Source organism: Oryctolagus cuniculus, chromosome 12 (genome assembly GCF_051225735.1).
Source record: "Oryctolagus cuniculus isolate XC-2025 breed Fujian yellow rabbit chromosome 12, ASM5122573v1, whole genome shotgun sequence".
Lineage (NCBI taxonomy): Eukaryota > Metazoa > Chordata > Mammalia > Lagomorpha > Leporidae > Oryctolagus > Oryctolagus cuniculus.
In genome coordinates, this window is record NC_142878.1 from 109,015,488 (window position 1) to 109,028,964 (window position 13,477).

The following is a 13,477-nucleotide window of genomic DNA, read 5'->3' on the forward strand; positions in this document are numbered from 1 at the left end:
TTCCACTACTTTCCCAGGCCATAGGAGAGAGCTGGATTGGAAGTGGAGCAGCTGGGTCTTGAACTGGCGCCCATATGGGATGCTGGTTCTTCAGGCCAGGGCGTTAACCTGCTGCGCCACAGTGCCAGCTCCAGCAGGCAGTGTCTTAAGCACTGTGCCAAGCGCCTGCCTCCTTAACTCTGAAGCACCCTCTCTGCAGTCTGTGCCATCACGTTGGGTTTTCTTTCCCTGTATTCTTTGTGTTCCTCTGTTCCTTTACATAGAGGCTTTTTATTTAAAGCTCTTTTTCTTCTTCTTTTTTTTTTTTAAGATTTATTTACTCATTTGAAACTCAGAGCACTCATCTGTTGGTCACTTCCCAGGTGGCCACAATGATCAGTGCTGGGCCAGGCTGGAGCCAGGCGCTCCATACGAGTCTCCATGTGGGTAGCAGGGGCTCAGGCACTTGGGCCATCCTCTGCTGCTTTCCCAGGTGCACTAGCAGAGAGCTGGATTGGAGCGGAGCAGCTGGGACGTGAACTAGCACCCACTTGGGAGGCTAGCGCTGTGGGCGGTGGCTTTACCCACTATGCCATAACACCAGCCCCAGACCACCTGTTAAGATTGGTGACTTCCTGTTCCGTCTTGGGTTCCTTCCTCTGTCTGTGTTCCTGGACAGTCTTGTAGGTGCCTCCTGTGTGTCAGCAAGGGCTCAGCACAGCCCCTGTCGGAGCTCGAGACGCTCTGTCCCTGGTCACTTCCACCTGGAAATACGCAGGGTAGCTGGACTTCAGTTTTCTGAGCTGAACTCATCATGCTTAACTGTAGATTTCTCCTTCCAAAGGTCTGCCTTTCACCCAAGTTAGAATTTCGGAGTCATAGTAGACTCGTCCTCTTTAATCCTCACGTTTAGGTGGTTGCTGAATCCTGTGAAAATGCCGTGTTGCCCATTCTCCCGTCTCCTTGTCGCTCACCTGGTTCATCTCCTCTTTCTTGCTTGGTCTCCTTAGTGCCTCTGCCTCTAGTTTCTCTGTCTCACTATAGCCGGTGGGAGGAGAAACCCAGCGAGATCCTGTCTGGTCCCTGGTTGTCCCTGCAGCCTCGTTCCTGAGAGCCATGCGTCCTCCCTTTGAGTGACACGGTCACGGTCACAGTTCCTCCCATGGCCATGTTTGCAGTCTCTGCCTGAGAAACCTTTCTCCCCCGTTGTCTGCTTGGCCAGCTCCATCCCCTCACCCCCGCCCAGACTGAGCTCACGTGTTGCCTCCACCTCCCCAGCTGACTTCAGTGTTTTACTTCTGGTTCTGTGGTCCCTGAGCACACTCTGCCATAGCCCGTTCTGCTTTTGATTGATGTGTTGAGTCTTCTCCCCTGACCCGACTGTGAGCAAGCGCCTTGTGGGTGCACAGTGGTTTTCATCTCAGTAGCCTGTTCCTAGCCCAGGGCTCACCATGTAGCCGTGAGTGCTCTCTGTATGCCTGTTGGTGAGCAAGGGAATGAATGTTACTGGGACAAGCCAGTGTCTCTCTCTCTCTCTCTCTTTTTTTTTTTTTTTTTTTTTTAAGATTTATTTAAAGGCAGATTTACAGAGAGGCCAAGGCAGAAACAGAAATCTTCCATCCACTGGTTCACTCCCCAAATGGCTGCAGCAAATGGCTGGAGCTGGGCTGATCCGAAGCCAGGAGCTTCTTCAGGTCTCCCACGTGGGAGCAGGGGCCCAAGCACTTGGGCTATCTTCTATTGCTTTCCCAGGCCACAGCAGAGAGCTGGATCAGAAGAGGAGCAGCCAGGACTCGAAACGGCGCCCATATGGGATGCTGGCGCTGCAGGTGGCAGCTTTACCCGCTGTGCCACAGTGCCGGCTCTGCCAGTGTCTCTTGAGAGACCAGTGCCGTGCCGGCTGAGTGTTCCTAGCTGAGCCCTGTCTCCTCTCCTAGTGCGTCAGAACCCGCTGCACAGCAGTCCTGACCAGTGGGGCCTTTTGTTTCTTACCACGATTAGAATTCTGAGACTTGGATCCTCTTGTTTATTTCAGGGCAGGTGACATTACAGAATTAAAAATTCTGGAGATACCAGGTCTTGGAGAGAGCCAGAATTCTGGAGACCTTCATCAGCCAGAATTAGGTCCCTCTGGTGTGGGGTACCAAGTGGGCATCAACCAGAACGGCACAGGCAAGCTGGTCAAGAAGCCGACCTCTTCCAGCAGTGCCCCCCAGACCATCCCCAGAAGGACAGACATGAGGAGCCAGGACGCCACTGTCTCGCCCCAGCAGCACTGCTCCAGGAGCTACGTGGACAGGCACGTGGAATCCCTGAGCCAGTCCAAGAGTTTCCGGCGCCGGCACAACTCCTGTAAGTAGGGCCGAGTTGCTCTTTCTCCTTAATCAGACGCTCTAGGGCTCTGCTCTCCCTGCTGCTCTCTGACAGGGCCTTTATTGTTCTACTGGAAAGGGAGCTGGCAGAGCCTCACAGAACACAGCGTGGTTCTCTCACTGCAGATGTTACGGGGAAGGAAATAAGCTGTTCAAGACAAGCGCGAGCTTCCCGGCCCTGCCCCCGCGTCACCTCCCTCCTCGGGAGCTGTCAGATGTGCCCAGAGTCCACCGAGACTTGGCCGTGGTGGGCCAGGTCTGAGCTGAAGTGCACGCGGGCTGTTGAGATTCTGGAGTGGATTGGCTGGGTCCTCAGAGGAGAGGAGGCGCCTGGCCCCACATCTCTGTGATCCCTTGTCTGACACACTGACAATTTAAAATGTCCTGGGCTAGGCATTTGGCCCATCACTGAAGACGCTGCTTGGGACATCTGCATCCCATGTCCCAGTGCTTGGGTGTGACCCCCAGCTCTGTTCCTGATTCAGCTTCCCACTGATTGCACCTTGGGAGGCAGCAGGTGATGTCTCAACTACTTGTGTCTTTACATTTATGTGGGAGACTTGGATTAAAAAAAAATTGTTTGAAAGGCAGAGGGGGCCGGCATTGTGGCATAATGGGTTAAACTGCTACTTGAAACTCCAGCATCCCATAAGGGTGGAGTTGGAGTCCTGGCTGCTCCACTTCTGACCCAGCTCCCTGCGAATGTGTCTGGGAGGGAGTGGAGGACGGCCCGAGTGCTTTGGCCCCTCCACCATGTGAAGACCCAGATGAAGCACCTGGTTACTCATTTCAGCCTGGTTCAGCCCCAGTGGTTGTGGCCATTCGGGGAGTGAACCAGTGGATGGAAGGTTTCTGTCTCTGCTGCTTCTCTTCTGTAACTATGCCTTTCAAGTAAATAAAATAAATCCTTTTTTTTTTTTTTTTTTTTTTTTTGACAGGTAGAGTTATAGACAGAGAGAAAGGTCTTCCTTCCGTTGGTTCATCTGCCAAATGGCTGCTACAGCCAGAACTGCACTGATCCGAAGCCAGGAGCCAGGTGCTTCTTCCCGGTCTTCCATGCGCGTGCAGGGCCCAAGCACTTGGGCCATCCTCCACTGCACTCCCTGGCCACAGCAGAGAGCTGGCCTGGAAGAGGAGCAGCTGGGACTAGAACCGGCGCCCATATTGGATGTTGGCGCCACAGGCAGAGGATTAACCAAGTGAGCCACAGCGCTGGCCAATAAAATAAATCTTAAAAAAAATGAAAGCCAGAGAGAGAGAGGGAGAGACCAGTCTTTTATTTGCTGGGTCACTCCCCAAATGGCCACAACAGCCAGGTCTGGGCCAGGATAATCCCAGAAGCCAAGAATTCCATCCAGGTCTTAACACATACCTGGAAGGGGCCCAAGCATGTGAGCCATCTGCTTCTGCCTTCCCAAGTACATTAGCAGGGAGCTGGAGCGGAAGCAGAACAACTGGTATTTGTACCAGCCCTCTGATAGGGGATGGTGGCATTACAAGCAGGAACATAGCAACACTGCCACAGTGCCACCCCCAGAGACCTGAGTTGAGTTCCTGTCTCTCACTTTTAGCCTGGCCCAGCCCAGGTTATTGTGAACATTTGGGGAATGAACCAGTAAATGGGTGATCTGTTTGTCTTTCTCTCTCTGCCTTTTAAATAAATAAATAAATTTTTTTTTAAAAAGAGACCAGTGGGGCTGGCGCTGTGGCATAGTGGGTAAAGCCAACGTCTGCAGGGCCAGCATCCCATATGGGCGCCTGTTCATGTCCCGGCTGCTCCACTTCTCATCCAGCTCTCTGCTGTGGCCTGGGAAAGTAGTAAAAGACGGCCCAAGTCCTTGGGCCCCTGCACCTGCGAGGGAGACCCGGAAGAAGCTCCTGGCTCCTGGCTTTGGATTGACACAGCTCCGGCCGTTGTGATCAATTGGGGAATGACCCAGCAGATGGAAGACCTCTCTCTCACTCTCTCTGCCTCTCCTGTCTTCATACAACTCTGCCTTTCAAGTAAATAAATAAATAAATATTAAAAAGGGGAGGGGGAGGGTGACCAGCGTTGTGGCATAGCAGGTTAAGCCTCCACCTGCAGATCGGGCATCCCATATGGGCACCAGTTCGAGACCTGGCTGTTCCACTTCCCACCAGCTCCCTGCTAATGTGCTTGGGAAAGCAGCGAAAGGTCACCTAAGTGCTTGGGCCCCTGCACCCATGTGGGACACCCAGAAGAAGCTCTGGACTCCTGGCTTCAGCCTGGCCCAGCCCCAGATGTTGCAGCTATCTGGGGAGTGAACCAGCAGATGGAAGATTGTTCTCCCTCCCCCTCCCCCTCCCCCCTTCTCCCCTCTAATGCTGCCTTTCAAATAATTTTTTTTTTTAGAAGTAAGTTAATATTTCCTAACGTCCCATCCCTACTGGCACAGGAAGGAGAATGGGCACTGATGCCAAGTTTTAGCAGATCATTGAATGCCGTTGGCTGATTATAGAATTTTTTTTAAAGATCTATTTATTTATTTGAAAGGCAGAGTTGGAGGCAGAAGCAGAGAGAGGGAGGTCCTCCTTCTGATGGTTCACTCCCCAAATGGCTGCAACGGCTGGAGCTGAACTGATCTGAAGTCAGGAGCCTCCTCCAGGTCCCCCACGTGGGTGCAGGGGCCCAAGCACCTGGGCCATCTTCCACTGCCTTCCCAGGCCACAGCAGAGAGCAGGATCAGAAGAGGAGCAGCCAGGACTCAAACAGGCACTCGTATGGCATGCTGGCACTGCAGGCGGCAGCTTTACCCGCTACGCCACAACACAGGCTCCTGATTATAGAATGTTGAATCACTAGAACTTGCTGCATTCTTTAACAAAATCACTAGAGTAATAATATAGTGAATCAAATAGATTGATCTGTTATGCTCCTTAATGTGAATTAATGAATATTTCTGTTAAAAATTACTTCTAAATGACATACTGTTCCAGTTTTTGGAATCTCTGGGTTTATGGTCAGAGATGGTGACAGAATATATTAAGAATTCTGGGGCCGGTGCTGTGGCTCACTTGGTTAATCTTCCCCCTGCGGCGCTGGCATCCCATATGGGCGCCAGGTTCTAGTCCCGGTTGCTCCTTTTCCAGTCCAGCTCTCTGCTGTGGCTTGGGAGTGCAGTGGAGGATGGCCCAAGTGCTTGGGCCCTGCACCCGCATGGGAGACCAGGAGGAAGCACCTGGCTCCTGGCTTCAGATCTGCACAGGGCCGACTGTGGTGGCCATTTGGGGAGTGAACCAACGAAAGGAAGACCTTTCTGTCTCTCTCTCTCACTGTCTGTAACTCTACCTGTCAAATAAAAAAAATTCTAAGTGAATATTCCTTTTTTTTTTTTTTTAATTTTATTTATTTGAGAGGTAGAGTTACAGACAATGAGAAGGAGAGACAGAGAGAAAGGTCTTCCATCCGCTGGTTCACTCCCCAAATGGCCACAATGGCTGGAGCTGCGCCAATCTGAAGCCAGGAGCCAGGAGCTTCTCTGGGTCTCCCACGCGGGTGCAGGGGCCCAAGCACTTGGGCCATCTTCTGCTGCTTTCCCAGGCCACAGCAGAGAGCTGGATCTGAAGAGGAGCAGCTGGGACTGACTTTTGACGTTGTCCTTTGTCACCTGGCAGTGTGTGTCAGGTCTGTCCTCTGTGAAGTTGCTGTCCCCCACTTTTGTGCTGTGCCCTTTGTCACCTGGCAGTGTGTGTCAGCTCTGTCCTCTGTGAAGTTGCTGTCCCCCACTTTTGTGCTGTGCCCTTTGTCACCTGGCAGTGTGTGTCAGCTCTGTCCTCTGTGAAGTTGCTGTCCCCCACTTTTGTGCTGTGCCCTTTGGGAGGAGGAGCTCTGCAGGCCACACCCAGGGAGCAGGAGGCTGCGCCATCTCCTGAGGGCACAGGAGCCACCTGGGGCCCATGGACTCCTGCACCAGAGGTGTGTGTCTTCCCCTGTTTATGACAGTAATGGATTCAGGGGCTCTTCATGCCTGCCTTTGGTTGGATGCTACGCTACTTTGGTGCTCAGATTGTTTCGGCTTTGGCCATGAGAAGTTCTCCATCATGGTGGGATTTTCCCTGCTTCCTTCCCTTCTTTCCTTGCACTGCCAAGATGCTTGAGGCGTGTCCTACTTCCTGCCCCAGCTTTTAGTTAGCCGTCTCTCCACCAAGCCCTGTTCTCTTTTATTGAAGGGGTGGGCGTCTGGTGCAGCAGTTAAGACACAGCTTGGGGATGCCTGCATGGGATGGGTGCGTGCTTAGGACCGAGTCCCTGCTCCTGTTTTCCTCTCCAGCTTCCTGTACGTGTGCACCCCGGGAGGTGGCAGGTGGTGACTCTGGTGCTCTGGTTCCTCCAGCAATGGGGAAGGCCTGTGTTGAATTCTGGGTTCATAGCTTTGGCCTGTCCCAGCCCAGCTGTTGCAGGCATTTAGGGACTGAACCATTGGATGGAAGATCTGTCTGTCTTCCTGCCTGTTTCTGCCTTTCAAATAGATAAAAATCAAAAAAAAATAGTAATATTAGAAACCAGCATGTGGCCACTAGGTATGCTTGTTCCCGGGAGTCACCTGTGCGGGTGACAGCAGAGAAATGTAAGTCCGTATACTTAACCAGTGTGTAGACACATGTCCACCAGTACTTATGTCATCGTCTGTCTCAGCCCACTTTGTTGCGTAACAGAATACCTGAGGCTGAGCCCTTTATACAAGAGACTCACTTAGCTCACAGTTCTGAAGGCTCGAGTCCAACATCAGGTGGCCCCATCTCCTCAGCCTCTGCTGCAGGCTGCCAGCTGTGCCACAGCACGGCAGAGGGGCGGGAAGGGAGACGCGGTATGCGGAGGAGAGTCCACAGCGCATCGGGTGGCCTTGTGTTCCAGCAAGCTGTGCTCCCCTGAGAACTAACTCACGCAGCAGGACCAGCATTAACCCCCTCGAGGACTAAAGCCTCATGACTTAATTATCTTAAGCCACCTCTTTTTTTTTGACAGGCAGAGTGGACAGTGAGAGAGAGAGACAGAGAAAAAAGTCTTCCTTTTTCCGTTGGTTCACCCTCTAGTGGCCACTGCGGCCGGCGCACAGCGCTGATCTGAAGGCAGGAGCCAGGTGCTTCTCCTGGTCTTCCATGCGGGTGCAGGGCCCAAGGACTTGGGCCATCCTCCACTGCCTTCCTGGGCCACAGCAGAGAGCTGGACTGGAAGAGGAGCAACCGCGACAGAATCCGGCGCCCCGACCGGGACTAGAACCTGGGGTGCCAGCGCCGCAGGTGGAGAATTAGCTTAGTGAGCCGCAGCACCGGCAAGGCCACCTCTTAAAGGCCTGCACACCACCTTCCTGGGGATTAAGCTGCCAGCCCATAATCCTCTGGGGACACACTCAGCCCAGGTCTGCACCATAGCGTTGTGTGTCCATGCCAAGCCAGATATGAGTTGGTGCTGATGTCTCCAGCTGATCCAGGCCGCCTGCTCTGGCCGCTGCCTCTTGCGTGTCTGATCTCCCACTGTCCCCAGCCATCTGTCACCCGTGTCAGTAATTGTTCAGTTCCTGGATATGTGTGCGTTGGTACCAGAATTATAAATATAGAGCAGTGCTTACATGCTACTTCTTTCACTTTTTTTTTTTTTTTTTAAAGATTTATTTGAGAGAGTTACACAGGGAGGGAGGGAGGGAGGAAGGAAGGGAATCTTCCATCCACGGTTTACTCCCCAGATGGCCGCAACGGCTGGAGCTCAGCTGATCTGAAGCCAGGAGCCAGGAGCCAGGAGCTTTTTTTGAGTCTCCCAAGGACTTGGACCATCTTCTGCTTTGCTAGGCCATAACAGCTGGATCAGAAGTGGAGCAGCCCGGACTCGAACCGGTGCCTGTATGGGATGCCAGCACTGCAGGCAGTGGCTTTACCCACTATGCCACAGCACCGGCCCTTCTCCTGTCTTCTTAAATGGTCCATTTCTGAGGCTTGGGTCTCTGGCCCATTTACTGACTTGCCTCATAAATTCATGATACAGGTAGACTGTTTCTCCACATTCAGCATTCCATCGTGTGCTCCCCTACCTCTTAAATGAGTTTTGAAAATGCATATACATTAGGGCTCGCTGTTTGGTGTGAAGTTCTGTGAGTTTTGACAAATGGGTAGTGGGTAGTGTTTTATATCTCCGTTACATCAGCATAGTTTCAGTGTCCTGACCGTCTCCTGTGCTTCACCCGTTCCACTCTCCCCGTCTTTCCTCCTCGCTTTCCTTCCTGCTGATCTTACCATCACGTAGTTCTGCCTCTTCCAGAATGTCCCATAATTAAAAGTATATGAGGAGGCCGGCGCTGTGGTGTAGTGGGTAAAGCCCGCCACCTGCAGTGCCGGCATCCCCATAGGGTCACTGGTTCGAGTCCCGGCTGTTCCACTTCTGATCCAGCTCCCTGCTGTGGCCTAGGAAAGCAGTGGAAGATGGTCCAAGTCCTTGGGCCCCTGCATTCCACGTGGGAGACCCGGAAAAAGCTCCTGGCTTCGGATCGGCGCAGCTCCGGCCATTACGGCCAATTGGGGAATGAACCAGTGGATGGAAGACTCTCTCTCTCTCTCTGCCTCTCCTTCTCTCTCTGTGTAACCCTGTCTTTCAAATAAATAATAAAATAAATAAACCTTAAAAAGGAAGAAAAAAGCATATAGGGTGGTATAGCTTTTTCAGACCAGGATCTGTCTCTTAGCAGTATGTGTATGTTTATCCATTTACCTATTGAAGGACATTTCGGTTGCTTAGTCTAGCTTTTGGTGATTGTTCGTAAAGTTGCTATAAACATTTGTGTCAGGTTTTGGGGTAGATAGAGTTTTCAGATCAGTTATACTGCCTTGGAAAGCAGTTGTTGAATGTTATGGTTGGGTGGTTGGTTCACTGGTTTCTCCCTCCCTTCCCTTCTCCTCCTCACTAACACACCTGTAGCACCTCTCTTGAAAGAATACAGTACCTTCAAAGCAAGTGATTTATTTGACCTTTCACAAGTCACTGGATACATTAACAGGTGTGGTCACTTTGAAAAGTCTACTGTAGCTGTTGCTTATTCTGCTTTTGCTATTAGATCAATTCCCTTTTCTTTTTGTAAATTTTTATTTATTTATTTGACAGGCAGAATTAGAGAGAAAGAGTTATGGACAGTGAGAGAGAGAGACAGAGAGAAAGGTCTTCCTTCCATTGGTTCACCCCCCAAATGGTCGCTACAGGCGGCGCTGCACCAATCCGAAGCCAGGAGCCAAGTGCTTCTTCCTGGTTTCCCATGCAGGTGCAGGGCCCAAGGACTTGGGCCATCCTCCACTGCTTTCCTGGGCCACAGCAGAGAGCTGGACAGGAAGAGGAGCCACCGGGACTAGTACCCAGTGCCCCGACCAGGACTAGAACCTGGGGTGCCGGTGCCGCAGGCAGAGGATTAGCCAAGTGAGCTACGGCGCCAGCCAATTCCCTTTTCATATGATTAACTGCACATGAATAAGGCAGAGATTGTGGGGCTGTAAAATATGTTATTCTCTTTAGGGAACTTTTTTTTAAAGAGATTTATTTTACTTATTTAAAAGAGTTAGAGGGGCCTTCCATTCTGGTTCATTTGCCAAATGGCCACAACAGCTGGAGCTGAGCTGATCTGAAGCCAGGAACCAGGCGCTTCCTCCACATCTCCCACGCGGGTGCAGGGGCCCAAAAACTTGGGCCATCCTCCGCTGCTTTCCCAGGCCATTAGCAAGGAGCTGAATGGGAAGTGGAGCAGCTGGGACTCGAACTGGTGCCCATATGGGATGCCTGTGCTGCAGGCCGAGGCTTTAACCTGCTGTGCCACAGAGCTAGCCCTATAGGGAATTTCTTTGAATCTAGATCAGAGTAGGCGATGTCTGTGATGTGGAATCTGATGGTGAGGAACTGGAACTGGTGTCCTGTAGGAGGTAGAGTCAGGGTTATTTTCTGTTTATTGAGCTTTGTGAGAGGGGTCAAAAGATCTGCCTTAGAACTTTCTCTTCTGATGGTGAGGCTAGTAGATTGTTGAAGATATATGAATAGACTCTCTCATTCTGTCTCTTAAGTGTTCCTTCAGGGTTAATGAGAGCTGAGAACTCCAACAGTGATGGGAGAGATTTAGCACAACCCCTTCTTGGTGTTGGAGGTGGGGGTAGATCTAAAGAAGTTCCTGAGATGGGGAGTGTTGTGGTGTGGTGGGTTAAGCTGTGCTTGGGACACCCACATCCCCTTTCACAGTACCTGGTTCGAGTCCCAACTCCTCTGCTTCTGGTCCAGCTTCCTGCTACTAGGCCTAGCAAGGCAGCAAAAGATAGACCAAGTACTTGGGCCCCTGCCACCCATAAGGGAGACCTGGATGGAGTTCCCGGTTCCTGAATTTGGCCTGATCAGCCCAGGTACTACAGGCATTTGGATAGTGAACCAGCAGATGGAAGGAGCGTGTGTGTCTGTGTGCGTCTGTCTCATTCTGCTCAGAATGCTTGACAGATGGCTGAATGGAACTTTAGTTTCAGGTAGCAGAGGGAACCAGTTAAAGCTCGTCAAGGGTGCAGTTCTGATACAAATCCCACACCAGAGCTAAAAATGCTGATTCTTAGGGCAGTTAAAGGGCACTCTTTTTTTTTTTTTTTTTTTTTTTTTTGACAGGCAGAGTGGACAGAGAGAGAGAGAGAGAGAGAAAAAGGTCTTCCTTTGCTGTTGGTTCACCCTCCAATGGCTGCTGCGGCCGGCGCACTGCGCGGATCCGAAGCCAGGAGCCAGGTGCTTCTCCTGGTCTCCCATGCGGGTGCAGGGCCCAAGGACTTGGGACAGACTCCGGCGCCCCGACCGGGACTAGAACCTGGTGTGCCAGCGCCGCAGGCAGAGGATTAGCCTGTTGAGCCGCGGCGCTGGCCTAAAGGGCACTCCTTAATGAGTTCTCCACCGATGATCTTGAGCGGTCAAGCCGTTGAGTGATGGCTCTTCCCCTATTGAACATGGAAGCAGACAGCTGGCCTGTATTGAGTGCCTCTATACATAAGACAGATGTGCACAGGTGCAGCATTGCCTCTGCTTGGCCTCGTGTTCCGTTTTTCTTTTGGAGGTGGAGAGGATAAGGAAGTGGAATAGAACCTTTTAAGTTGAAAGATGTTGGATGTTACCTTGTTGTAGTATGGTTGGGCATTAGTGGTCAATGCAGTGTAACAGTTGCGCCATCATCTAAGTCAGAAGTTATTTTTTTATAGGTTTTCATGCTCCTGATGTTCTCCTGTTTTTGTTTGTTTGTTTGTTTGTTTAAGAATATTTATTTATTTGAAAGGCAGAGTTACAGAAAGAGATCTTCTGTCTGCTGGTTCATTCCTCAAATGGACACAGTGACCAGCACTGGACCTGGATAAAACCAGAAGCGTGGAACGCCATCTAGGTCTCCCATGTGGGTAGCAGGGTCCCAGGTATCTGGGCCATCGTCCACTGCTGTCCCATGTACTTCAGCAGGGAGCCGGATCCGAAGTGGAGCAGCTAGAGCTTGAACCGCTGCTCCTGTGGGAGGTAGCCACAACACCTGGCCTGCTCTGGACTCGGTATACCTCACAGACTTGAAAGCCCAGGGCCGGGGATTTGGGAGTTAAAGAGGGCCCTGGGTATTCTCAGGCACTTTCCCACGGACTCTGTTGTGTCTGGCACGGAAAGTGTTTGCGGTTTGACCTTCAGGTACCCTTTCACGTGCCAAGTGCAGGACAAAGTTCCCCTTTACAATATGTGTGTGACAAAACCCAATAAATAAGTGGCACTGAAGGTTACATAGCAATGGGTTTGTTACAGGTTGTCCTGGCCTCTGTGCCAAAAGCTGGCAGAGAAGTGGCACGGGAGGGCGGCCAGCCGCCAGTCCTAATGGGCGCTTGGCTCTGCCATTGAAAGGGGCGGACATCTGGGTCTCACTGTTTATCTTCTCCACGGGAAGTGCCTTGCTCGCCCTGTGGCCAAAGGCCAGTCTGCAGAGCAGACCTTTTGGGCTGAGTGAGCCAAGTACCGAGACACTTATGCACCCAGATATTCTCGTGCTTGTGTGCCAGCGTGAGGGAGGGAAGAAGGAGGCAGCCGGGCGGGGAGGCCGCCTGTCATTCATGGTATGTCCTCTTACTTCGTCGGGCCCACAGCGTCAGTGCTTCCTCTTGGACGGTAATGGCGTCTCCTGTCTGCTTCCTCTTCGTTGTTTGGAGCACACAGCTGGTGCTCAGTGTGTTTGTCGGTGGATGAATGCAGATCCTGCAGCTGGAGGAGCCAGACCGACCTGCAAACCCAGAGCCCTCTGTGGGCATTTGCAGAGCCTAGTGCCCAGCGTCGCCAGGGCAGGTTGAGGGCATCTCCCACTGCGGGTAGTTGGCCTTCACCGCTGACTGGACAGGAGGTTTACTCCAGCCCAGGTTATATGCTTTTCTCCATGCATTTCAGCAGCTCTTGCTCATGTGGCATGATACAATAAGCAGTCAGTCAAGCCAATTTTTTTTAAAGATTTTTTTAATTCATTTGAAAGAGTTACACAGTGAGAGGAGGAGAGGCAGGCAGACAGGTCTTCCATCCATTGGTTCACTCCCCAGTTGGTCGCAACGGCCGGAGCTGTGCTTCCTCTGGGTCTTCCCACATGGGTGCAGGGGCCCAAGCACTTGGGCCATCTTCTGCTGTTTTCCCAGGCCACAGCAGAGAGCTGGATCAGAAGTGGAGCAGCCAGAACTCAAACTGGCGCCCATATGTGATGCCAGCACTGCAGGCAGCAGCCTCATCCGTTCTGCCACGGCGCCGGCTCTGCCATTTGTTTTTAACTGAGCAGAGTGTTTTGTTTACACATTGCAGCCTCCCTCCACCCCCAGATACTCTGAACACTGCTACTGGTGTTGGCCTTGTGTCTTAGCCCTGAACAGGGACGGGGCGAGATGGCAGAGACGGTTTTCCAGAGAGCAGACTCTGGCCCTGGCTGACTGGTCCTCCCAGGGTCCCCGGGAGGTCTCAGCTGCCTGCAGAGTTGGGGTCTGAGGTGTCTTGGTTCTTTTGCTTTCTCCTCCAGCTGCTCTTGTACCTCTGGGATGTCTGTGTCCTTTCTCCTCTGAGCTCTATCCTTGCCCTGTCGCTGGCCCAGGAGCTGCTTCCTCCTCGTTCATCGCCT

General features: G+C 52.0%; 1 protein-coding gene across 6 annotated transcripts in view; it reads left to right on the top strand.

The window, feature by feature from the left end:
* EDC3 (enhancer of mRNA decapping 3) overlaps positions 1–13,477 on the top strand; it is a 59,596-nt gene that overhangs the window by 14,781 nt on the left and 31,338 nt on the right. For 5 of the 6 annotated variants that reach the window (XM_089310854.1, XM_089310853.1, XM_089310855.1 and 2 more), the window contains one exon: positions 2,015–2,331. The exons of the other annotated variant lie outside the window; for it this stretch is intronic. In XM_089310854.1, the coding sequence (XP_089166980.1) occupies positions 2,217–2,331 (115 nt within the window). In that variant the 5' untranslated portion in view covers positions 2,015–2,216. The remainder of the gene's footprint in view (positions 1–2,014; positions 2,332–13,477) is intronic. 6 annotated transcript variants of the gene reach the window in all.